The sequence below is a fragment of the Manis pentadactyla genome, chromosome 1 (genome assembly GCF_030020395.1).
Source record: "Manis pentadactyla isolate mManPen7 chromosome 1, mManPen7.hap1, whole genome shotgun sequence".
Classification (NCBI taxonomy): Eukaryota; Metazoa; Chordata; class Mammalia; order Pholidota; family Manidae; genus Manis; species Manis pentadactyla.
Genome location: NC_080019.1, coordinates 195,490,547 through 195,515,411, shown reverse-complemented (window position 1 = coordinate 195,515,411; position 24,865 = coordinate 195,490,547). Strand labels below are relative to the sequence as shown.

The 24,865-nt window shown below is 46.1% G+C and overlaps 1 protein-coding gene across 5 annotated transcripts in view; it reads right to left on the bottom strand.

Annotated features, from left to right (window-relative positions):
• The window catches only part of TRAPPC10 (trafficking protein particle complex subunit 10), a 109,161-nt gene that overhangs the window by 15,890 nt on the left and 68,406 nt on the right, over positions 1–24,865 (bottom strand). For all 5 annotated transcript variants that reach the window (XM_036912006.2, XM_057505111.1, XM_036912005.2 and 2 more), the window contains 10 exons: positions 12,873–13,019; positions 12,116–12,230; positions 11,249–11,325; positions 10,405–10,496; positions 8,219–8,359; positions 7,792–7,904; positions 4,835–5,349; positions 3,953–4,094; positions 2,338–2,496; positions 1,346–1,575 (listed from right to left, as the gene is read on the bottom strand). In XM_036912006.2, coding sequence (XP_036767901.2) covers positions 1,346–1,575; positions 2,338–2,496; positions 3,953–4,094; positions 4,835–5,349; positions 7,792–7,904; positions 8,219–8,359; positions 10,405–10,496; positions 11,249–11,325; positions 12,116–12,230; positions 12,873–13,019 — 1,731 coding nt within the window. The remainder of the gene's footprint in view (positions 1–1,345; positions 1,576–2,337; positions 2,497–3,952; positions 4,095–4,834; positions 5,350–7,791; positions 7,905–8,218; positions 8,360–10,404; positions 10,497–11,248; positions 11,326–12,115; positions 12,231–12,872; positions 13,020–24,865) is intronic.

Below are 24,865 nucleotides of genomic sequence, written 5' to 3'. Positions count from 1 at the left end.
CCCTTCTGGCTGCACAGCTTCTGCTGAAGGATCTGCTTTTAAGACTCTCTCCTTATCTTTAACTTTTGACATTTTAATGTTACTGTGTCTTGGTGTGGGTCTCTGTGGGTTCACCTCATGTGGAACTCTCGGGCTTCCTGGACCTGGGTGTCTGTTTCCTTCCCCAGGTTAGGGAAGTTTGCAGCCATTATTTCTTCAGATAATATTTCTGCTCCATCTCTCTCTCTCGCCTTCTGGGGCCCTACAATGTGAATGTCAGTGTGTTTGATGTTGTCCGACAAGCCCCTTCAGCCACCTTCACTTTTCTCATTTTCTCGGGGCTGCTGTGACTGGGTGAGTTCCCCGGCCTCGCCTTGGAGATCGCTGACTCCCTCTGCTGCTCCCTCTAGTCTCCTGTTGAACCTTTCCAGCTCTGCGACTTCTGTTTGACACTTTCTTCTATTTTCCATCTTCGTTCAAGTTCTCACTGTGTTCATCCATTCTTCTCCCCTGTCCACTGAGCGTCTTTATGACCATTACTTGGACCCTGTCAGGTAAATTACTTATCTCTGCTTCATTAAGGTTTTTTCCTGAAGTTTTATCTTGTCCTTTAACTTGGAACGTAGTCTTCTGTTTCTTCATTTTGCTTGACTGATGGTTTGTATGCAGTACATGCCACAGCCGCCTCTCCCAGTCTTGAAGGAGTGGCTTTGTGTTGGAGATGAACCTTGCCGTGCAGCCCTGCCCCAGCTGTTGGGTGTCTCTCGGGCCTCTGTGCCTGTCCCAGCAGCCTGTTACATTGCTGACTGGAACCTAGATTCTCAAGCAGCAGCTTTAAAAGTCTGCAAATATATACAATCCTACTGGGCCATAAGCATATACTTCTACACTTAGCTGTTCCAAAGCCCTCAGAACCGACATCTGTGTTACAAGGTATGTACACACCCAGAATAAGCACAACACTAACCGCCATCTGTGAGCTGATGCCCTGCACATCTGGAGCCAAAGTCATGTACCTCAGGATACATAAAGACCAGAACCAGAGCATAAAACAACAGAGCCTCTTCCTTTTTAAGTCTGATGTGACACTCAGTGGACAGAAACTGAAGCAAACTGAAACACAACTCCCTTTAGCCTAATCACTAGGACAAAAACTGGGCCTATTTATCTCCATCCTTGCAAGGAGGACCCCTTATCTAAGAAGGGGTGATTCACAGATATAAACGGTAAACCTGATGAGAGCTTGCATATCAGGAGTTGCAAAACTGCCACTTCAAATGAATTCCTCTCCTGTGTCCTGTCTGTGCGCACGAGCAGGACAGGCACAGCTGCCGCCACAGGCTGTGCAGTCCCAGCCCCTCCTTACTTTGTGGTCCGTAGTAGCCATGCAGTGGCCAGCTTCCTGTGTGTTCTTATGCTTCCTGTGGAGCTCTGTCACCCCCAGCACGCCGCTCTCCCCTCCAGTTGCTGGAGCTGAAGGTAAAGAGAGAACTTCCAGCTCAAACTCAATCAGGTGGTATGCAGGTGCGGCAGGCAGACCAATGCTCGTGACCTTGTCAGATGACTGGACCCAGAGCGAGGCGTCAGAAGCCTTCTCTAGGAAAGACAGAAAAAGTCACTTCTAACACATTGTTTCCTTGTTCCTTTCTCTTCTAGAAGGTGATGGGCCCAGCAGTGAAGTTACAACCCAATTCTAGCTGTTCCTATGTACATGACAGGGTATGTCTTGGAAGAATTAAGGTGGGAGGGAAGCAGCAGGAAAATCAGGAACAAAAGCCCCTATGACAGAGTGACACTGCCTGACTGGGTGCTGGCTGCAGCTCAGAGAGCTGTCTCTGAGCTCAGTCTGAGGGCAGAGAGAGACACTCCTATGTGGCACACCCAAGCACTGTCCACTTCCCCGCACCGTGTGCCCCCTCCACTCCACCAGCAGACCAGTTAATCCAGAGAGGGTCCCTCTCCACCCTCACGCAAAGGGCCAGGGGAATGGGGGTTTAGGGCTTCTCACCAGAGCCTAAGAAGGCTAGTTTGCTTTTGCTCTTTGGGGAGGGGACTGGAGCGGGTGGAGGCGGGGAGAGAATCACTGTGGGGCCCGGGCCCAGGGCTTAATGCTGCAGCCCAAGTCCTCAGCAAGGTCAGCACCGCGTGGCCACACAGCATGTACATGGCTCTCTGGTGATTCCCGCCAGTGTCACACCCCGTCCCAGGGCAGGGTCACAGCCCAGCTACAGGTGGAATGGGACTGTGAAAGTCACAGGGAAAAGCAGAAGGCCAGCTGAGGATGGCAAGGATGACAGGCCCTTATCCTTGATGTGTGACAATGCCGTGCCCACCTTCGCTAGCTGACTGCCGTCTTACCTCTCGCGTTAGAATAGATCACGGCTCTGTTCTCCGTGTGACACAGGATGAGCATGGCCTCCACATTGCTGAGCTGGAGGCTGTCCCCGTTTTTTACTGTATAATGGCCAGTAGTGACAGTGAACTTGACCTTCTGAGGAATACCAGCCAAAAGGCTATCTAAAGAAAAAAGATAGCAATTAGCACCACTATCAACCCCAAGTACCTATGGTGGGCCTACTGTGAGATTAAAAGGACTCTGCTGCTTCTACTAGAAAAGATTTCCTTACTTTAGATAACTCGCTGACTTGCTCAATTTCCATCACTCCACCCCCATTTTCATCTCCATTAAATGGACTACAGGGTGGCAGGGGAAGGGGGGTGCTTGCTGAGAAAGAGAATCTGGGCCTAAGAGGTCCCTTCACCACCTTGGCTTAGAGACTAGGGATCAGGTGGCAAGAATGTCTACGAGGGTCTCAAAAATTATCTGCCGATAAGACGGTAAGAGAGAACCAGATAATGACGCTCAAGAATAAACTAACAAAACTGAATTGTTGCTGCTATTCAGTTTTCTCTGGCTTTCCCAGGCTAGACTTTCGGGATCTTGGCCCAGAAAGAGCTTGTTCAGAGTTATAGCTACTGTTTTCTTCTAGACAAAAACAGAGGGGCAGGCATGGGCTGCGATTCCTGGGAATCCCACTCCAGGGAAGGCAGAAGGAAGAAGGCAAGAGACCAGAAACAAGGCGCAGTAGAGGCGAGAGAGGTGGGAAGTTGTGTGGCCAGGAAGGGAGTGAGGGACGCCAGGGTGGGGTGGGTGCTGCATCCCAGGGCCCTTGGCCTTTCTCCCCAAGGCTCTCTGATGGGAGTGTCACTGGGAGACTGACTGTTGTATTCAGCATGTGAGGGTCTTTCTGGGGGGCCATAGGACGAGTCTAAAAGCGGAAAAAAAGGGAGTGTGTGGAGATTAAACAGAAAAAACACTACCCTTGATTTTTTCCCCAAATGGAAGAAACAAGCAAATAAATTGTCTCCAGCCTGAATGGAGACCGTCTCACTAGTGTTTTAATTAAGTGCCATGTGGTCTTCAATTATTTACACCAACTCTGAATTTTAGGACTTAATAGTAATAATAATAATAATAATAAACAGTAGCTTTGAATTTCTCAAATGCCACTTGACCAGGGTGTCAAGTTTAGTCAACATTTCCAAAGGAGAAGACTTTTGATCAGAGAAAGAACATTAATAAATCTAGAGTTTAGCCTTTGAAACAGAACTCTAAGCAGGAAATTTCATGTACTCATTAAATTCTCTGCAATAGACATTAGCTGATACTGAGCTGATTTTTCTCTTACCTTTCTCATTTTCAGATACACCATTTTTACTAAACACGAAAGTTAGTGATTATAAGAAAGCAAATATTCAGAGGAACAAAAGAGCCACAGTCTATCAGTTCCCAGGCAGAATCTCCACTATGCCACCCAAAACATCTCCTACTAAAAGGGGCACAGCCACCAGGAGCACAAGTCTGACAGTACAGAAAGCCCACCTTGCACCGGAGGCCTTTGTCGAGGGGCAAGGTGCCGCACAGAGCGACGATAAGGCAGCCCTTGCCTCCTGCAGCGTGCAGCCCACTCACCGGCTAGCGGCTCCACGCGCAGCTGTGGCTCCTGGGAGTACACGTCATACTGCACCAGGGGGTAGATGGGAGGCAGCACGAACCACACAGGGCCCACCGAGGCACACAGCTGCCGCAGCGTGTATGTTCCCGGCTCCTTGGCCTAGGGTCAAAATCAAGCACTTGGAAAGCTGTCACCTGTTTGTGTAGCTATGAGCCCCTGAGGGAAGGTGGTGAGCCCCCTCCTGGAAATGACCGTTTTTCCTACCCTCTTCATCCTCTGTTCTGCTTATGACTCCACACGGGGCTGCTCCAAAGGGCCTGCACACTCTCTCAGTACATGATGTTCTAGTAACTGACGTTTAAGTCTGACTTCGTGCTTCTAATAATGTATTTTCAATTTAATAAATCATAGTTACACCATTCTCTTCTGAAAAGGTATTTAAAGGAGATCTTCAGCATGAGATTTAAGAGCCACTCTAACTTATAGGATACATTGCACTGGAGGAAGACTCGTAACAGGGTGGGTCAGAACAGTTCTGACAACCACGCAGCCAACAAAAGGAAAATGATGTTTAACATGAAATGCACCACCTTCTTTGAAATCCCCTTCTAACAAATGAGGGTATATTTTAGTATAAAAGGAACAAAATTTAATCAAATCCAGTGAGAACACAAATAGTTGTTTATGTTAACAACGTCTTCCAAAACTTATCAACTGCCTTAAAACTGGTTAAGTATAAAAGATTTTTTTTAATGTCAGTCTATTTTTCTTCAAGGATAAAAACAAAACCAGAGTTAACACAGAGAGGCCTGCCCTGGACTCGCCACACTGGGAACCATGCAGGCACGCTCAGCACCCTCCCAACCACCTAGGAAGTCAAGTCCTCACCCCACACACACCTGTGTCCTGAACGTCACAGTGTTGGCCCCTGGCTCCAGCGTCACACTGCTGCACCGGAGCACGTGCGCCCCGTCCTCCAGAGCCACACCTGATGGTGCTTCCAGGGAAGTGCTGCTTTCCTGCCTCCTTAGAAGCATGTGGACATTTTTGCATATGATCCCTGTCGTGTTTAAGGAATTGTCAGAAGGACTCCTTTCAAACATCTCATGCAGCTCCAGCGCTGGCAAGCTGTTCTGGGACACGGGGAACGGCATGGTCTCCGCCGGGAAGTTAACACCCCCATGGGACATCTTGTGCTTGGTAAGCCACTCTGCGGTCTTCCGGTAGTTGTTCTTCTCGACGCTGAAGTGGACGCTGACAGCGATCTGCTCCACGGGGACAGGGACGGGCATCTGACTGCACACAGTTATCTCCACAGACAGAGCACCCCCCACATGGACCACGGCGTTGGAAGGAGTAAAATGGAGATCTCTCAGGTGTGCAAAAGAGTGCATAGGAAGCACGATTTTGTGACCTATAAATACATATTACCACGTCATACTTCCCAAGTCACATTTCTAGGCCCTTGGTTACCTCTGGGCCGCTGGAGGGGGCCAATATGAGGAGAAAGAAACAATGAGGTTCAAAAGAGGTGGTTTAGGACTTTCCCGCCTCATGGCTTTCTCATACACCAAGGCAGAGCATAGACACTGTCTATATGACTCCTGAATATCATAAAATCTGAAGAAATTAAAGTATCTAAGTGGTTTTGACAAATCTAAGAGAAATACAGTTGCCTACCTTCTCAATTTCAAAATTTGTAAAGGGTTAATTTCCTAGAGCTGTTTCAAGGAATGCCACCACTTTCCCACCAACATAAAGAAATTCTTGAGTAAAGATCCCCATGTTCCCCCATATATCTGGAAATAAACCCAAGTGTGTGTCAGCCCTAGAAGTGAGCCAGTGAAGGCGGAGTCCTGCCCCCAAGCCCCCAGGAGGGCGGGGTGGCCCCAGACCCACAGGGCCCAGGTGGGAGGACCCAGCACCCTCTGTGACCTCCTTTCCACAAGCATCTGGCTCGCCTGCAAAATCCAGAAGGCTGCTGGACCGACCGAAGTATTTATTAAACACTGATCAACTAAAGGACTTGCCAAGATTAATGCTATAAAGTCACAAAGAAACAGCGGACAATCACGGAGTTTTTGTTCACACAGAGCTGCCAAGGGACAGCTGCACAGGAGAAGTGCAACCACACAGTCTCACGTGTGTCACATACAGTGGACACACCCCATATGGGCACATTAAAGGATCTAAACACAGAAACAGATCTATGCCACGTTGCTCCCGAATCACCTACTCAGATGGCTTGATTTGAGTGAAATACACCCAGGCAATCAGTGACAATGTCAAACTGAAGCCAAAAGCTTTGGAAACACTGGCTTTTAAGCACCAGTAACTGCTGCGGGCTGAATGGTATTCCCCCACAATTTTGAAATTGAAGTGCCAGCCCCCGGTGCCAGTTACTTGGAGGCTGTCCTCTAGGAGATAATTAGGTTCTGATGAGGTACTGAAGGATTGGTGCCCTTCTAAGAGGAGACACCAGAGAGAGCTCCGTCTCTGTCCATCTCCCTCCCTCCAGTGCCCCCTTCACTCTCGACTCTTTCTCTCTCTGTCTTCGGCTCTGCGTCTGCCTCTGTCTCTCTTGGTGCCATATAAGGGTAAGTCAGGACAAGAGGCCTCATCAGAAACCAGCCATGCTGGCATCTCATCCCAGCCTTCCAGCCTTCAGAACTGTCAGAAAATAAATGTTTGTTGTTTAAGCATCCAGATGTTGGCATTTTGCTATGGCAGCCTAAGCTAAGACAGTAACTACTTCAAATAAGTTCCCTTCTAGCTAATTTCAACAGGAGAAGCTTAACTTTACAATAAATTTACTCTTACCACACAGCATTATCTATAAAGTCTATTGCTAAAACGTTTAGCCTGAATCTAAGCCTTCCAGATCTACCTTCCTGCTGAAAACAACCATAAGGAAATACTAAGTTCCGTAAGGTGGGACGGCCTGTGGGACAACAGGCTCAATGCCTTTAAAAGATCAGTGTCTTACAACCCAAAAGTTAAACAACTAGTGACTGGATAAAAAGGTCCATCCATCCAATGGAATAGTATTCAGCCCTAAAAAGGAAGGAAATACTAACACGTGTGCAGCATGGATTAATCTGGAAAATATTATGTCTAGTGAAATAAGCCTGTCACAAGAGACCACATATTTATTGTAGGATTCCATTTACATGAACGATCAGGACAGTCTCTACAGAGACAAAGTGAATGAGTGGCTGCCAGGGGCTGGGGTTTGGAGGGTGGGAGGTGGGGGCGTGGGAAGAGGTTGGGAGGGTGTTAAGTGCTGGCTTGCTTTCTGGGGTAATAAAGTGCTCTAAAAGAGACCGTGATGTGGCTATACTGTGAATACACTAAAAGCCACAGAATTGTACAATGGAAATGGGTGAACTATACGGTTGTGAATTCTACAGTGTCTTGAAAAAAAGAATAAAAGAGAGATGGGAAGAACTGTTGTGAATTAAAGGGATGGAGATACAATCACTGAATGTAGTATGTGACCCCTGATGGGACTCCACTAAAAATAACTTATGAAATCCTTTTTTTTGAGACAATGTGGGCTACAGAGTAACTAAAATTAGAACTTGTTTGTTCTTTGGGTGCTTAGTGCCTCCCTCCCCCACCCACCTGCTTGCGGAACTTTCAGCGGGCAAGTGTTACATGTGATCTAGAGTGCTCTCAAGTTCAGTAAAAACAAACAAGTGAAAAAGAAAGATGTGGCTACATGTTTGCTACACAGCAAACTGTTACCACCACCTAATCTAGGTGGTTAGTCTACATTATACATTGAATATTCTTTTAACTTTTCTATAGTACTTGAAAGTTTTCATAACACAAAGTTTAAAAAATTTAGTCTTACCTGGGCTGTCTGCCTGTCTCTGGGCAAAATTGAGTATTTCTTGGCAGAAGTGTTTCCGTTCTTCTGCAGTTAAATGTGGATCACTGGCTAAAAGGCTGCTGGTCTGCAGGTAGCTGGAGGGAAGAGTTAAGGGCCTAGAGGGAGGACTTCCCCCCAAGGGGTGGGGTGCCAGGCACGTGGCTTCTACAGTCCCCAGAGCTTTCAGAGTGCTGCCCAACGGGTACTCTTCTAAGTTATTAGGGACTCAAAAGAGATCAAATAACATTCACTAGGCATTTAACTTATATTCAGCACATACATTATGTACAAGGTGGGCTTTTTCTCGCCAGTTAGGAGATATTCATTAAATATTCAATTGTGGGCACTGCAGCTGTACAAACAAAAAGCAATTTTCCCATTTCAAGAAAATATTAAACTTAAAGGATACTTTTCAACTTGCCCCAGGAGTTTCTGACATTCAGCTAACTGCTTCCTTGTGTGAGTAATGGGTAGTGCCCAGCCCTCGGCCAGGTAATTTTTCAATGCTCCTTGAAGATAGGTTTCTGCCTTTTGTGGAGACTTTTTCCTCCTTGCAAGTCAACAAACAGAAGCTTTCATTAAAGTTCATGATAATCATGGAACTCAGACACAATCATCATGACTTGCCCTCCATTCCTGCAAGCCCTCACCATGACCTTTGTCTGACCTTTAGGCAGTCCTTCTCTGACCAGCCCCCTGGTATGAGAAGAGCACTAAATCGGGAGTAGATAACTGGACCTGAGAAATGGGGTCATGGTGCTAGTCCCCTCCACACACCTGCCTAGCGTCACACACCAGCCAAGGAAGCTTCGGAGCAGATCCCAGGATAAGAACTGCCAAGGGCAAAGAGGTGAAGGGTTCGCCCACAGCCAGTCAGCAAGGAAGCCACGGGCCTGGACGTGACACCACACTGCCCACTGAGGGCAGCTGGACAGAGACGCAGTCCAGACGGCCAACAAAGAAGGGGCCTGCAGCGACTCTGGAACGCAGGCCCGCCGCACTGAGCAGGTTTCAGAGATTCACAGAGAACTATGGAGAACTTACACACCAACACGTACCATACCACCCAAGAGCGTCCCAGACGCAACTTTCAAGAGGTTCAGAACAAAACAAAGCAAGGTTTAGAGTACCACTAGGCAGAGCTTGCTCAAGCCTCAGTGACAACACGGACCCCTTGGCCTGCCCCAGAGGGCTGGGACGCCCGGTCTCAGGGGACAGGCCAACACTAGAGCAGTTCTCTTTCTAGGCATCCTTGGAAGACATCCCGGTTTTCACTACCCTACTCTTAAAGCAGCAAGAGCTCCCCAATTCTCAAACCTACCAAAGTATGTGAGCTAGTTTTTCTAGGCTTTTATGGTCCCCCACCTCCACTTTTTAAAGGGGTCAGAACCTTCAATATTTCAGCTACTCTCTCTTACATTCTAGAACTGGAAGTTCACAGGTCATTCATCATCCACCCCCAGAGACAGAGGTCAGCAGTTACCAGCTAGTCTGGGGCCAAGCTGGAAGCAGGACCCAAGTCTCTAATGAGCAGGCCAGCACCACCCCACTAGGGCTCCAGCCCCAGAATGGACCAGCATCCAGGCAGGCTCACCTCCCAGCACTGACACACGGCTTCTCTGCTCCATTAACTAACAATTAACTCCTTAGATACACTAGATACCAGGAGAGCCAAATTCTCACCCTGACTCAGCTGTGAATAGGGGGATAGGCTGGCTGCTTCAAGCACATCTGGAAAACTAGAAAGTTCACTGAGATGATCTAAGCCCTTTGTAGCCATGCTAATTAGTCAAAATACTCTTTCCTGTTTCATCTAACGGAATTTGTTAATTGTAGATTTCAAGATATCATTTCATTATACACACTTCTTTTGAGAAAACTTAAATACCCTTCCCCTTATCATTTATCTTTGCAGTGCTTTGAAATAGCAATCACAATGCCAGTGAGATTTCTTCTCTTGACAGGCTGATTATATCAAACACATGAGAAATATGCCAAGTTTTGAGTCTTTTCTCTGGAACCCAACTCCAAAGCTGGAGCTAGACTGGCAATGCCCACAGGGTCTGCACACACACCCTCTCAGCCAGTCACAGGCTGGCCTCTGCTCGTGGGTATGTTTGTCCACGCAGTTACTTCACATCACTGACCTCAAGGCTCTTGATCCTCCTAGGAGGCATTTAACATAAACTAGAGAAAATGCCATAGGACAGAACATCTAAAAATCTACATCCCAATTTACACCACTGGATGTAGATTCCTAAAATTTCCTCATAATTCATCAATAAATTTAACTGTAATAATATACATTACACATATTATGTATAAAAAGCTTACATATATAGAACATACTATGTAAGTTCATTGAAGTAATTTAGCTAAATATTAGAAACACAAAGAACCATAACAGCTATTATGGTTGACAAACTGAAAATCTCTTAATTTTGTTTTCAGAAAAAAGTGAAAAAAAAAAAAGACTGGTTAACAGATTCTCATTCTACAAATTTATGTAAACTTCATTTCCACTCCATACATAACAAATCTCTTACTACATGTATGAAATGCTTGAAACTTAAAGAAAAGTTGAAAATCAGTTACATGTAAAACTCTGCCAGGTCCTTTCCGACGAACTTAGCAGATCGAATCCTCCCGATACTTGTATACATTTCAATGGTAGCATGGGACAAATCCTGTGGGAAAGTAAGAAGCTGCATCATTCCATACTTTTTAATGCCAGACAAATCCTACAATTGTTTACCTAATGCTGAAGCAAAAGACTTCACAATTAAACATAATTTTTTACTTTGCATCTATTTTTGTTTTTATGTAATATGTGATTTATAGTTATTAATACATATAAATTATGAAGCTAATAATAAAAGAAATATGAACTCAGTAGGCATAAAAGTACTCTCCATATGAAGGTAACATTTTTAGTATTTTTCTCACATTTTGGATAATAACAGGGACAAACCACTACAGGCTGCCGTCAAATGCTGGCGTTAGCCACAGCTTGGCCGTGCAGCTGACCCACCCACCTTCTACCTACACTGCTTTCTGTGGTCTCTCCCATGTCAAGTCCTCAGAGATCAGGCATGACAGCTCTGGTTGAGTCCACATTAGTACTTTGTACACAGAAATCCACTCTTATCCTTTCCTTAGTTTCTATTCTATTGAAATAGCAATACCATTTTGAACAAAACTGTAAATATCCAAAGATGCTTTTATGGCCTAATTATGGCCCCAAGGATACAAACAAACATTTGATGAACAACTGTGCCAGGTTTCATCCACAAATGTCTAGGATACCAAAATGTCAAACATCAATAAGAAGGAGGCCCAAATACAAACTCATCTCCAATTCTAAAGGTCATGCAATAGCAAAGCCTTCTAGAGATGGGTTCTCTGCCATGGGTAAATGGGTAACATTAGTGGTACTTACTAAGTAGTGTTTTTCAAAAGCCTCTACTGATGATAATGCTTCTTTGAGTTTCTTATAAGGACTCTGAGCTGTGTTGGCTTAAAGAAAAAGAAATGAGTCCTTACTCATGTTCAGTACACCCTGTCATGAGTTTACATTCACCCTCCTATCCCACAGGGAGATGACTTACTCTGATGCTCATGGAAATGCCAAATACAGCCATGCCAACTGAAACCACATTACTACTTACATTCCAGTCCCATAAATGCACTCATGAGACAGTCTAACCCTTACTTCCAAAGTATGTATTACAAATGCTCCAATGAATTAAATTACTTTCAAAAGATCTGAGGTGGTCTCCAAGTTGCCAACAGTGCGATACAGGTGCCCACTTTCCCTCACAAAGGTGCCCCCACCTGGGAGTCCCCCGGTTGGCTGTTCTTTACTTCAGCAACAGGCTTGCTAAAGCACACTGTTGTCACCATACTTGTGCCTGGCAGAGTGAGTATGCTCCTTTCAAAGTGCTTTATTCCCCAGGAGCAATTTATTGAGGATTTGTCTGGCTACAGTGTTAGAAAAATCAATCAACTGCAGTTCAGAGGGGTAGTGGTGCAGACATCACATGGGTTGTAAAATGTCATGATCAGCTTAGCCTGAGAGCCTCACACACATTTTTAAGATGCCTTCCAATTTCCTAAAGTATTTCTAACACCTCTTTACATTATTAAAAGCTCAAATACTCTATTAATCTGGTCAGCTAATAGTCACTATAAGTTCCCAAACACTGAGTAATCATATTGTCAGAACTTGAGTTAAATGTGCCAAATTACAGCCAACACGTGATGGTGCCCCACTGTGCCATGTGCACAGGTACACCTGAGGAAGTACCTGTCTCGGGTCGCTCAGCTCCCAAGCCTGCCAAGAGATCAACTATCCTATTGAGATCTTCTGAGTTTGGTCCTTTTTCTGACACAAGTCCACACAGATAGCCCAAGGACTTTAGCTGTTGAGATAAAACCACAATTTCAATTAATCAGCCGAGAATTTATAAATTTTAAATACAAAAATCAAAATCCAACTAAATTCTAGAAGAAATTTACCTTTTCCATCCAAATGATTCTAATCTAGATATAAAAATATACCTTACTGGGAAAAAAAAACTATATGGGATATATATACATCTTACTGGGATCATGCCAAATTCCTACCTTCTACACCATGATTCTCAGGGTGGCTCTGAGCTTGGTAATTCTCAGCTCACACCCTTCATCTTGCCACACTCTCCAAGCTCTGAGGTCTCTCGCCCAAGCTGCACACTCACAACCCCGGCCCCCAGGGTTGCACACAGCCTTCTACCATCAGTCACTTACACAGAAGCTCCCTGCATCTCTAATACCATTTCACGCTCCACCTGTGAAACAGAACCATGCCTGAGCACAAGCACCCCAAGAGCTTGTCTCTGTTGAATAAAGCGATACTAGGAGAGAACCCGTTCCTGCATGGCTGCTGCTGGCCCATCCTGAAGGAACCAGAACCCCCCATTACAGTGACTGTGTGAACAATGCTTCTCCAAACAGCTTCCTCCATCTGCCACTTGGGGCCCAGCTCACGGACGACACACACATCTGCACTGAGGTGCGAGTACCTTTTCTGTGGCATAGCTCCACAAACCCACAGTGTGGGCAACATTCGAGTCTATCTGCGCCCGGTCACAGCAGCCTTCCATCCTCTGCAGCACCTCCAGACAGCTCAGAAACACCCAGCAGTCCAGAGCGCCAGGCGGGGCGGAGACCTGGGAGGCACAATTGCAGGTGCGTGAGGGGTGCTCAGGGTGCACACCCAAACCCACACGTCCTAGTCTGCCCCTGAAGTGGCCACCCAATCTAATGCTGCTGTCACCTGCAAACTGGAGGAAAGGGACAAAAACAGAAATACATCTGTTCACCCAGAGACAGGAAGTGACCATGTCCAAGTGCATTATCTGGTTTTGTATTCCTGACAATGATGAGAGACTCCGCAGGGGCGTGACTTTCAACAAGACTGTAACTTGAAATCAGAAATTGGCCACCTGCTGACGGATGACCACTGTCGCTGGCAATGGTACCTGGAAGCTCAATGCACTATCCTGTCTACTTTTATAGGTATTAAAGACTTTCCTTTGGAAAATGATAAAGACTGTACTGTCAGAGGTGCAAAAGCATCTACTGTACACGGTCAATTCTAAGATGCCCTTTTCTTCACATTCAGCATCTCTGAAACAGGAATGTGTCTCGCAGCCAATGGCCTCTTCACACAGGGGACAGCGCCGTTTTCCTGGTGGCACCATAGCACACCTGTGTCGCACAGCATGGGTACCCCAGCTTCAGCGAGATGTGTGGGGTTCCAACGGGAACCTGAGTGGTAATTCTGCATCAGCTGGCGGGTGAAGAGCTGCGTAACGGTGACAACACTGATTCACATTAAGGCGCCTTCACACACACCCTCAGCACAGCAAAGAGCCCCTGGAGCCAACTGGGAAGAACCAGAAGTGCATGAAATGCTCCTGTAAACAGCAAATGCCTAGTCTGTGCAAATGAGGTAAACTACTTAGATCCTTTGAAAAGGAAAATCAGCACAGAAAAAAATTACTTTCATAAAGTGGCACAGCTTTCTCATGCAGGCATGCAGCACAGCTCCAGCACGCACAGAGGAGCTGGTCAGCAGGCCGCAGCCTTGGGAACCCGGACAGAGCCGTCCCTCCCTCCCTTCCTGGTCAGACCAGGGCGCGGTCTGAGCGGGCCGACCTCACCTCAGAAGCCTCCCTGGTCCCAAGGCACCCGGCGACCTGCTTGCTACCACATCACAGACACGACGACCACGAGTACCAAATCTATAAAACTTCCTCTAAACACTTGTCTTTCCACAGGCACAGAGGTCATTTGCCAGGGAGAGAGAGGACACGTGCGAGCAGGGCTCTACACATTGCCTTAGGTAAGTCTCTGATTGAGATGAACCCAAGGAAAGGGAAAGAGAAAACTCAGGAGCCACAGCAGGGGGCTCTAGGGCAAAGCTGCCAGGGGCAGGTCAGCCCATCTCCAGGACCAGGGTGGTGCCCATTCTTCAAAACCAGCAGGGCCGGGGGCAAAAGCAGCAGAGACACAAAGAACAGTGGACCGCTGTGGCACATGGCTGTGTGGAAATCTATAGAGACACACACCATGACGTGAAGGGTGGTATTACTTTGTGGAAGACTATGGAATAGATGTTTTCTTGGTATATTTGTTTGCTGCAAAGAGCAAGAACCACTTTGGTACACTTGAGAAATGTATAAGAAATAGCCACAGCAGCAGCTTTTCCACAGGAAACAAGGAAACCCAGTGGCAGCCCTGGCTACTGCTGAAGCTCCAGCTTGTGACTGGATGTCAGAGCACGAGGGGGAGATGCGTGTGAGGCCAGTGGCGGGGCAGTGAGGAAAGACCGGCACGGGTCCCTCATGCAGCCTCATGACTCACGGGTGCCACATCTCCTGCGACAGCTGCACGGGTGCAGTGAAGGTACCCAGAGCATAGCCTCACCATCAGGCATCTGTCTCCCCCAGTCCAGATACCATCTACCAGTCAAAGGTGATCTGACTTCAAGCCGTGCTGCCCAGCAACATCCTGCACCAACTTTACTCCCAGGGAGGGGAACCCGGAAATGAACCCAAGTCAGAGCCTCTGGCTAGTTCACCAGCAACTCTGTGCATTCTCGTCTGTGTCTTCTGGTTGGACTCATTTTTTGGGTACTGTGGGGTCACAGGGCAGGCATGAGTTTCAGCTTTAGTAGACGCCACCAGTCCCTCCAAAGCGGTTGCACAAATGTACCACCACATGCACATTCCAACTTTTCTATCTTGTATCATCAATCTTTTTTAAATGTTATTTTATCCAATAGAGGTAGAGATTTTTTTTTAAGTCCCATAAACTTTGGAAAAGCATGGTTGTTCTGCAGCTATAGTAACAAGGAACCAGCAGGAACCAGCAGAACAGGTTTTAAACCTGTTCAAATGGTCATAGGCTCACCTTAGTGAGCCAATCCAGGGGCATGGGCCCCAACCCCCTGGAAGGCTGCTGGTGTGCATGCAGGCACTTCCACAAACACACCAGCGGTACCCAGAGACCCACCTGGGTTTCACCGAGAAGGCAGCACCAGCCGGAGGCCCTCTGAAATTTGCCTAGAGCCCCATGCTGCCCAAACCTGGTGATGATCAGCCTCGGCTCCGCACAGGGCACCTGCCCGCCCAGCTAGTTAAACTCCGCGCTCTGCCATTTCACCCGGAGCCCAGTAGTGGTCTCTGCATCTCTTGACAACTCACATTCCCTAACAAGAAGACACTGAGCACCTTTCCACAGACTTCTAGGCCATCTGCATAACTTCTTTTGAGATCAACACACTTTTTGAACTGATTTCTTAAGGCAGGTTTACCCCACTATCTGAAAATAAAGTGCTCCTATAAAATCTTTCGTTAGCCGAAATGGTGTAAGGCGAAGGCGCAACTACCATTCATTCATCCTGAAAATTGTTAGTGTTCTCAGACCCAAAAAAACAACCTCTTAGGCTTCTCCGATCCCTTAGGGCACATCCTGCTAACAGATGAACACAATAGATCAGGATAAAGTCCGGAAGCCCCAGGCTCTGGCGACTGGCTGCTGAGGGGGTCCCCGGGGAAGGGCCTGCGCTGCTCTCAGGGCTCTGCCTCCGCACAGCTCTCTACACAGTGAACGCTGAGCGCTATTTTCGCCTTTTGCCTTTTTTTGTAAAAGTGAAAATCACCTTTGGATTTCTTTTGGTTATCAAAAACAGGTACTAATAACAGGTTTATCATAAAAGTAGCGTTAACACAAACTCTCCAACAGCGGGGGGGATACCTGCATAGATTGTTTCATTTTCTTAAAGCCCCTCCTCTCCTGAAACCAGTATTGGCAATGCTGAGAGCTGTTTTATCATTTCCAAGCCTAAAATTAAAAGCACTCTTTTAACTCCTTCTTTTGTTAAACCTACATTTTTATGTAACCCAAATACTGAGAACCCTGTCTTGAGTGGACTTAGGGGCTCCCTGCTGGTCACCATCCCTTCTGCAGACCCTCACACACACAGCTTTGGCTTAATCTTGAATTCTGTACACATGGAATCAAAACGTATGCATTCTTTCATGTCTGGCTTCTTCAGTCCTGCTTTGTGTTAAGATTCACCTATGTCAAGTCTACTGGTTTCCATTACTGTCTGTTCTTTGGTCTGAATATGTAACTGAACAGTAATTGTATCCCTTGCACAAGATGGGCACTTAGGCTATTTCGAGCTTCTGGCGATTATGAATAATGCTGCCATGCGCATTTCTGCACTCATCTTTGGTACACATACTATGCATGTTTCTGTGCAACCCAGGGGTGAAACATGTGAATGTTTACTTCCAGCAGGTACTGCCAAACAGTTTTCCAAAGCAGAGGCACCGATTACACTCTCCTGCAGCGAACGCTCCCCACTCACTAACACGCGTCAAGCCTTTCAATTGGGGCCATTCTGTGGGCTGTGGATTGGGGTTGTGCCACGGTTAACTCTGCATTTCACTGTGCTGTGAGAGAGAGCACCTCCTCAGATGCTTACTGGCCGTCTGGATGCCTTCTTTCACCTATTTTTCTGGTGACTTGTCCAACTTTTTAACTGATCTGTAGGGGTTCTTCACATGTTCTGGGTAGGAGTCGTTCTCGACCGCACATCCTGCGCACACTCTTCCACTCTGCAGCCCGCCTTTCCCTCGCTTCATGGCCTCCGCTGGCAAAGAGACAGCCAGGCTTATCGCTCTCTCCCTGGTGGTCAGGAGCGTCTTTGAGCCCTGTTTGAAGAGGATTTGCTGACCTCAGGGTCATGAAGATACTTTCCCATATTATCCTGTAGAAGCTTTCTTGTTTTATCTTTCATGTTTAGATCAATATTCCACCTGTGAAATCAAGGTTTACTTTTTACATACAGCTATTCAGCTGACTCAGAACCATTTATTCACTGAATACATTTTTCTTGAGTCCATTTATTTAAAATCTATACCAACTGCTCAGTTTAGAGTTTCATCGTCCTCCCTCCCACAGGCTATGGCAGAAACCTTGACCCTCCTCCTTGCCACCCTCTCCTTCTGCACCTCTCTCTGCCCGCTGCCCACCAGGCTGGAACACCTTTCACAGCACCCCAGCTTCACACCAGCAATGGCTCCCCACTAGCTATAGAATGAAACCCAACCTTTAAGATTATATGCAAACATTTTCATCATCTCATTTCAAGATCCGGCTTCCAACACCTCTGTAGCCTCTCCTCCATGCACCGCCTTGCCCCTAAGTTCTAGCAAACGATGCTCCTTTATAGTTCCTCAAGCAGAATGTGGCTTTCTCTGCCTAGAACACGCTCCGGTGCTTGCCTCCCCAGCACTCCTTCCTCAGCCTGCTCATTCCACTGAAACGCAAGCTCACAGGGCGGGAGTCTGGCCTGTCTTGCTCTCTGCTAAAAATACAGTGCCTAAACAAACGTTTGCCTGGCACAAAATAGGTACTCAATGAATACTTCTGAATGATCTCTTAAATCCTAGCTCGTCCGAGACCCCCGTACAAACCTCCCGAGTACGCATTACGTGCCACCTGGATGCTCACTGGACTGAACTGAGGCCTCTTCCCCAGGATGCCCTCCCGCCCTGAGCACCTTCCTGCCGCTGGGTAGCACTGTGCTCTGATGACCTGCTTACACAGCCGGCAGCGCCCCCAGCTGTGGGCATCTCACGGGTAGGAAGGACCCACTCCTTCCTCACCTGTGCACCCCATCTCCCCACTCCCATGATTACCACAGTGCCTGACAGGTATTCAACTGCTTCTGCAGAGATGCCTGGCAGCCATCTGCCCTCTTCCTGAGAGCCATCAATCCTCATCAGTTCTTCCTCAGCAACACGTTAGCATTTGCCCACTCCTCCTGCATTTCTACAACTCTTCCCACTTAGGTCCTCGTGGCTCAAGGTCAGGCAACATGCTCCACCTGTCCCCGGAGAAGCCCAGCAGAGCGTCTGGCACCCAACAAGCACCCGATGACCTTGAGTTACACTTCTCAGCCAGGCCTTCGCTTTCATCCTCCGCCAGGCCTGAGCCTCGGAGCACCGACCCCAGACGGCCAGCCTGGATGGCACGCCATGTCTATTTTCTCCCATTTAAAGTGGCAGCTTCTACCGCAAACGGCCCTGCTCACAAAGTGGCGAGTGGCTATAACAGCCTCTTGCATGTGGCTCTGGCCAGTCTCTAGACTGCACAGCTCTTTGGGGTCCTGAAGAGTCCTGATCTTCCATGGCCTGTCCATCTGTGAGCAAATCATTAAGCTGACAAAAGACAAGTCACCACTAAGGAAAACACATTAAAAAAAAGGAAATCCTTTGGGCAGTGGTTGTAACAGCACATAACAGCCTTCTAGAAAGTACCTTCCTTATATGGTTGCCACTTACCCATTTGGTTAGGATTAACACATATACACATATCACTTTCTTAAACCAGAAAAAGGAAAACAGGAACTGCTAGTGTAACTGAGAATGGAAGATCTTTCTGGGAGGCAATGTGACAATATGTACTAAAAGCCTTAAATACGTGTATCATTCAACCAGCAATCCATTTGTACAAACACATAGCATAAAGATGGACGGACAACATACACACTGTTGTAAATGCAAAGAACTTGGAATAATCCAATGTTCAAAACAGGACTAAGTAAACCAACGGCAGTCCTTCCAGACAGAAAGGCCAGAGACAGGAAGGTAGCCTCTTGTTGTTAGGATAAGCAATGACGTTTCTGACTGCATATTTGCTCATAGTTTCCAAATTTCGGTGGAGAATATATCCAACTTGTGATAAATAGAAGGAAAATGTTTAAATGTTGTCGAAAAAAAGAAATAGTTCGTAATGGACTCATTTAACTCACACAGAACTGTATAACTTTATGGATGTTACTCATTGATCCCTATGTGGGGTGGATACAATTTCCATTTTTACACACTTTCAATCAGGGGAGCTGGCCCAAGGCTCTTAACTAGCACTGCTGGGGTGTGACTCCAGACCCTACTACAAAGGCGGGGCTTGATCCCACGGCATTTGGCCACCCCACTACTCCCTACGGTCAAAGAACACACTTAAATCAACTGATAGATCAACCAGCAAGTTCCCAGGACACGCTTTACAAACCACAAAAGCAAACACACAGCATTTTTTTTTAGTATCATTAATCTACAATTACATGAGGAACATTATGTTTACTAGGCTCCCCCCTTAACCCAGTCCCCCCCACAAACCCCATTATAGTCACTGTCCATCAGCGTAATAAGATGCTGTACTTGTCTTCTCTGTGTTGCACAGCCCTCCCCGTGCCCCTCCCACATTATAAATGCTAATTGTAATGCCCCCTTTCTTTTTCCCCGCCCTTATCCCTCCCTTCCCACCCATCCTCCCCAGTCCCTTTCCCTTTGGTAACTGTTGGTCCATTCCTGGGTTTTGTGATTCTGCTGCTGTTTTGTTCCTTCAGTTTTTCTTTGTTCTTATACTCCACAGATGAGTGAAATCATTTGGTATTTGTCTTTCTCCGCCTGGCTTATTTCACTGAGCATAATACCCTCTAGCTTCATCCATGTTGCTGCAAATGGTAGGATTTGTTTTCTTCTTATGGTTGAATAATATTCCATTGTGTATTTGTACCACATCTTCTTTATCCATTCACCTACTGATGGACACTTAGGTTGCTTCCATTTCTTGGCTACTGTAAATAGTGCTGCTATAAACATAGGGGTGCATCTGTCTTTTTCAAACTGGGCTGCTGCATTCTTAGGGTAAATTCCTAGAAGTGGAATTCCTGGGTCAAATGGTATTTGTTTTGAGCTTTTTGAGGAACCTCCATACTGCTTTCCACAATGGTTGAACTAATTTACATTCCCACCAGCAGTGTAGGAGGGTTCCCCTTTCTCCACAACCTCGCCAACATTTGTTGTTGTTTGTCCTTTGGATGGTGGCGATCCTTACTGGTGTGAGGTGATATCTCATTGTGGTTTTATTTTGTATTTCTCTGATGACGAGCAATGTGGAGCACCTTTTCATGTGTCTGTTGGCCATCTGAATTTCTTCTTTGGAGAACTGTCTGTTCAGCTCCTCTGCCCATTTTTTAATTGGATTATTTGCTTTTTGTTTGTTGAGGTGCATGGAGCTCTTTATATATTTTGGATGTCAAGCCTTTATTGGATCTGTCATTTATGAATATATTCTCCCATACTGTAGGATGCCTTTTTGTTCTATTGATGGTGTCCTTTGCTGTATAGAAGCTTTTCAGCTTGATATAGTCCCACTTGTTCATTTTTGCTTTTGTTGCCCTTGCCCGGGGAGATATGTTCATGAAGAAGTTGCTCATGTTTATGTCCAAGAGATTTTTGCCTATTTTTTTTTCTAAGAGTTTTATGGTTTCATGACTTACATTCAGGTCTTTGATCCATTTCGAATTTACTTTTGTGTATGGGGTTAGACAATCATCCAGTTTCATTCTCTTACATGTAGCTGTCCAGTTTTGCCAACACCAGCTGTTGAAGAGGCTGTCATTTCCCCATTGTATGTCCACGGCTCCTTTATTGTATATTAACTAACCATATGTTTGAGTTAATGTCTGGAATCTCTATTCTGTTCCACTGGTCTGTGGGTCTGTTCTTGTGCCAGTACCAAATTGTCTTGATTACTGTGGCTTTGTAGTAGAGCTTGAAGTTGGGGACGAGATCCCCCCTACTTTATTCTTCCTTCTCAGGATTGCTTTGGCTATTTGGCATCTTAGGTGATTCCATATGAATTTTTGAACTACTTGTTTCAGTTCGTTGAAGAATGCTGTTGGTATTTTGTTAGGGATTGCACTGAATCTGTAGATTGCTTTGGGCAGGATGGCCATTTTGACAATATTAATTCTTCCTAGCCAAGAGCATGGGATGAGTTTCCATTTGTTAGTGTCCTCTTTAATTTCTCTGAAGAGTGTCTTGTAGTTTTCAGGGTATAGGTTTTTTACTTCCTTGGTTAGGTTTATTCCTAGGTATTTTATTCTTTTTGATGCACTTGTGAATGGAATTGTTTTCCTGATTTCTCTTTCTACTAGTTCATTGTTAGTGTATAGGAAAGCCACAGATTTCTGTGTGTTAATTTTGTATCCTGCAACTTTGCTGAATTCCGATATTAGTTCTAATAGTTTTGGAATGGAGTCTTTAGGGTTTTTTATGTACAATATCATGTCATATGCAAATAGTGACAGTTTGACTTCTTCTTTACCAGTCTGGATTCCTTGTATTTCTTTGTTTTGTCTAATTGCCCTGGCTAGGACCTCCAGTACTATGTTGAATAACAGTGGGGAGAGTGGGCATCCCTGTCTTGTTCCCGATCTTAGAGGAAAAGCTTTCAGTTTCTCGCTGTTCAGTATGATGTTGGCTGTGGGTTTATCATATATGGCCTTTATAAGTTTGAGGTACTTGCCCTCTATACCCATTTTGTTGAGAGTTTTTATCATGAATGGATGTTGAATTTTGTCGAATGCTTTTTCAACGTCTATGGCGATGATCATTTGATTTTTGTCCTTCTTTTTGTTTATGTGGTAGATGATGTTGATGGATTTTCGAATGTCATACCATCCTTGCATCCCTGGGATGAATCCCACTTTGTCATGGTGTATGTACCTCCTGATGTATTTCTGAATTCAGCTTGCTAATATTTTGTTGAGTATTTTTGCATCTATGTTCATCAGGGATATTGGTCTGTAATTTTCTTTTTTTGTGGGGTCTTTGCCTGGTTTTGGTATTAGGGTGATGCTGGCTTCATAGAATGAGTTTGGGAGTATTCCCTCCTCTTCTATTTTTTGGAAAACTTTAAGGAGAATGGGTATTATCTCTTCTCTGTATGTCTGATAAAATTTCACAGTAAATCCATCTGGCCCAGGGGTTTTGCTCTTGGGTAGTTTTTTGATTACCGCTTCAATTTAGTTGCTGGTAATTGGTCTGTTTAGATTTTCTGTTTCTTCCTTGGTCAGTCTTGGAAGGTTGTATTTTTCTAAGAAGTTGTCCATTTCTTCTAGGTTTTCCAGCTTGTCAGCACATAGATTCTCATAGTATTCTTTAATAATTCTTTGTATTTCTGTGGGGTCCATCATGATTTTTTCCTTTCTTGTTTCTGATTCTGTTGATGTGTGTTGATTCTCTTTTCCTCTTAATAAGTCTGGCTAGAGGCTTATCTATTTTGTTTATTTTCTCAAAGAACCAGCTCTTGGTTTCATTGATTTTTCCTATTGTTTTATTCTTCTCAATTTTATTTATTTCTTCTCTGATCTTTATTGTTAGGAAAGAGTATAAAACCTAAATGTGATTTATTCCCACTAGGATGTTTAAACATTTTAACAGTAAAGTATTAACAAAGGGCCATTTGGTAGAAGCTGCTTGGGCTGAGAGTGGGTGTAGGAGAATTGATAAAGGCCTGGCAATACCTGTTTGAGTTTTTTAAACCTACCAATAAGATTAAGACAAATGTAAAGGAAAGATATAACTGGCTTAGGCGACTTCTGTGAAAGAATGTAAACCCTGCAGTACTCAACCAGTGAGAAACCAGGGGAGGGACTCGCGCACTAGGAGATAAATTATTGGCGCCAAACTCCCCAGGTGTGCCTGCCCACCAGATACCCGATCTTGCAAGACCATCATTAAAGCCTCGCTCCGCTGTTCTCTTTGTCTCCGTGTCCACTTATTGAATTTAGACCAGTGAATGTGTTTCTCACATTTATTATGTCCCTCCTTCTGCTGACTTTAGGCCTCATTTGTTCTTCTTTTTCCAATTTTGATAATTGTGACTTTATTCATTTGAGATTGTTCTTCCTTCTTTAAATATGCCTGGATTGCTATATACTTCCCTCTTAAAACTGCTTTCGCTGCATTCCACAGAAGTTGGGGCTTTGAAACACACAGCATTTTCTGCTAAAGAAATGTCATGATTACAAATGCATGGACCAGTTGCAATACTTAGGTTTTGGGCTTAAAAAGGACTGACCACCACCAGCTTAACCCTGGAAACACACACTGGTCCGGCATGCAAGCTGGCTGAGTCCCTAGTCTCTGTGTCCACAGCTTCACCCCTGCTAGGGATGGCACCTTTCTGAGCCACCTCAGCCCTGTGTCAGAGTCCAAAGCTCACACTGGCCTCCAGCCGTTGACATGAATATGAGGCACAATCTGCCAGAAAGCTAGCCTAGATACAGGGCAACAGGGCTGTTTTTGAACGTATAGAAAAAATAAGTAATTCTGGAATTTTGAATGTTTCCACAAAACCATAAAAGGAACTCCAGGAAAGAACTTTTCAAGTTAACTGCCAATTGCAAAATTCACACCCGCCCCCAAAACCAACCACAGAAAGAATCTTAGGTGAGAAGTTGAGAGAATCATTCCAGTCTTGAAACATCACATGACCTCTGGTCTTAGGAAAACACTAAAGATAAGCTCACAGGAACTCTGTCCGGTGAAACAGTGTTCAAGAGGATGCTAATAAGGAGGAAGGTGGTGCTGAGACCTAACCTGCAGGAAGGGCTGTTGGCGTTCTAGACACGGCGGAGCTCCCTGTACACACGTGCTGCATGGGTGCTCGCCACCCAAACAGCAGCCACAGGTCTGCCTCCATCTCACAGATGGGAAAACGGAGTCCAAGGGTAAGTCAAAGGGTCAAGGTCCCTGGAGGGAAGGGATGACGAGTGGGACCTGAATGCAGATGGCCTGGCTCCCCCTCCTACCTCTGGGCCACCTGTCTTCCCTAAACCCAATCCTTAGGAAGAGTTTCTGATGACCAGGGCTGCATCAAAGTGCTGGGACAAGAAAGGGAAAGCTTTTGCAGTGCAAAAGCAGCCACCAGGGAGGCACTGCATGGGGACAGTGCCATACCTGGGCTGGTCATGCATGGGGCAAAGGTCCTGGGAGGGCTGTGCAAGCTCAGCCCAGGGACGAAGGGGTCTGATGAGCACCAGCAGATAGAAGAGGCACTGCCACCTCATCACTGCACTGACATAATGGGCACGCCAAGTGCCAGTACAGCCCCAAGACAGCATCCGGCTGTGTGCAGCATGAGGAGGCGTGGGGACAAGACGTCTGACTGTCAGGAAGGAGAGGCTGGGAAGGCAAAGGGTGGTGGTATGGGCTCACCATGAATGCACATTCAGCTTTGGTCTGCGTGATTCCGGAGGGACCCAGCAGCACTGGCAAAGTGCAAAGACATGCAGGAAACATGGTGAAAAGTGGGGAAAGCCTCCACTCCAGAGAAGATAAAGATGTCCAGGACCATTTCATCCAGAAAAGAGCCCAGGAAGAAAGACCACAATGGACGTGAGGCGCATGAACACCACAAAGCATTCAAGAAACCTCTAGGGACGCTGGCAGCAGAGGGTGAGAACCTCCCGACTGCACAGAGCCAACGTGCAGCCCTGGGCCACAGCCTGTGCAGGAGCTCCAGGCCCGCCGCCTGGCACGTGTGCACTTCTCTTTCTAGCCAAAGGGTAGGAACTCTCCTGAGTCCACCTGCTTCCATGGTGGCCGAGCTATGACAGCTGGGGAAGGCTGGGCAGTCC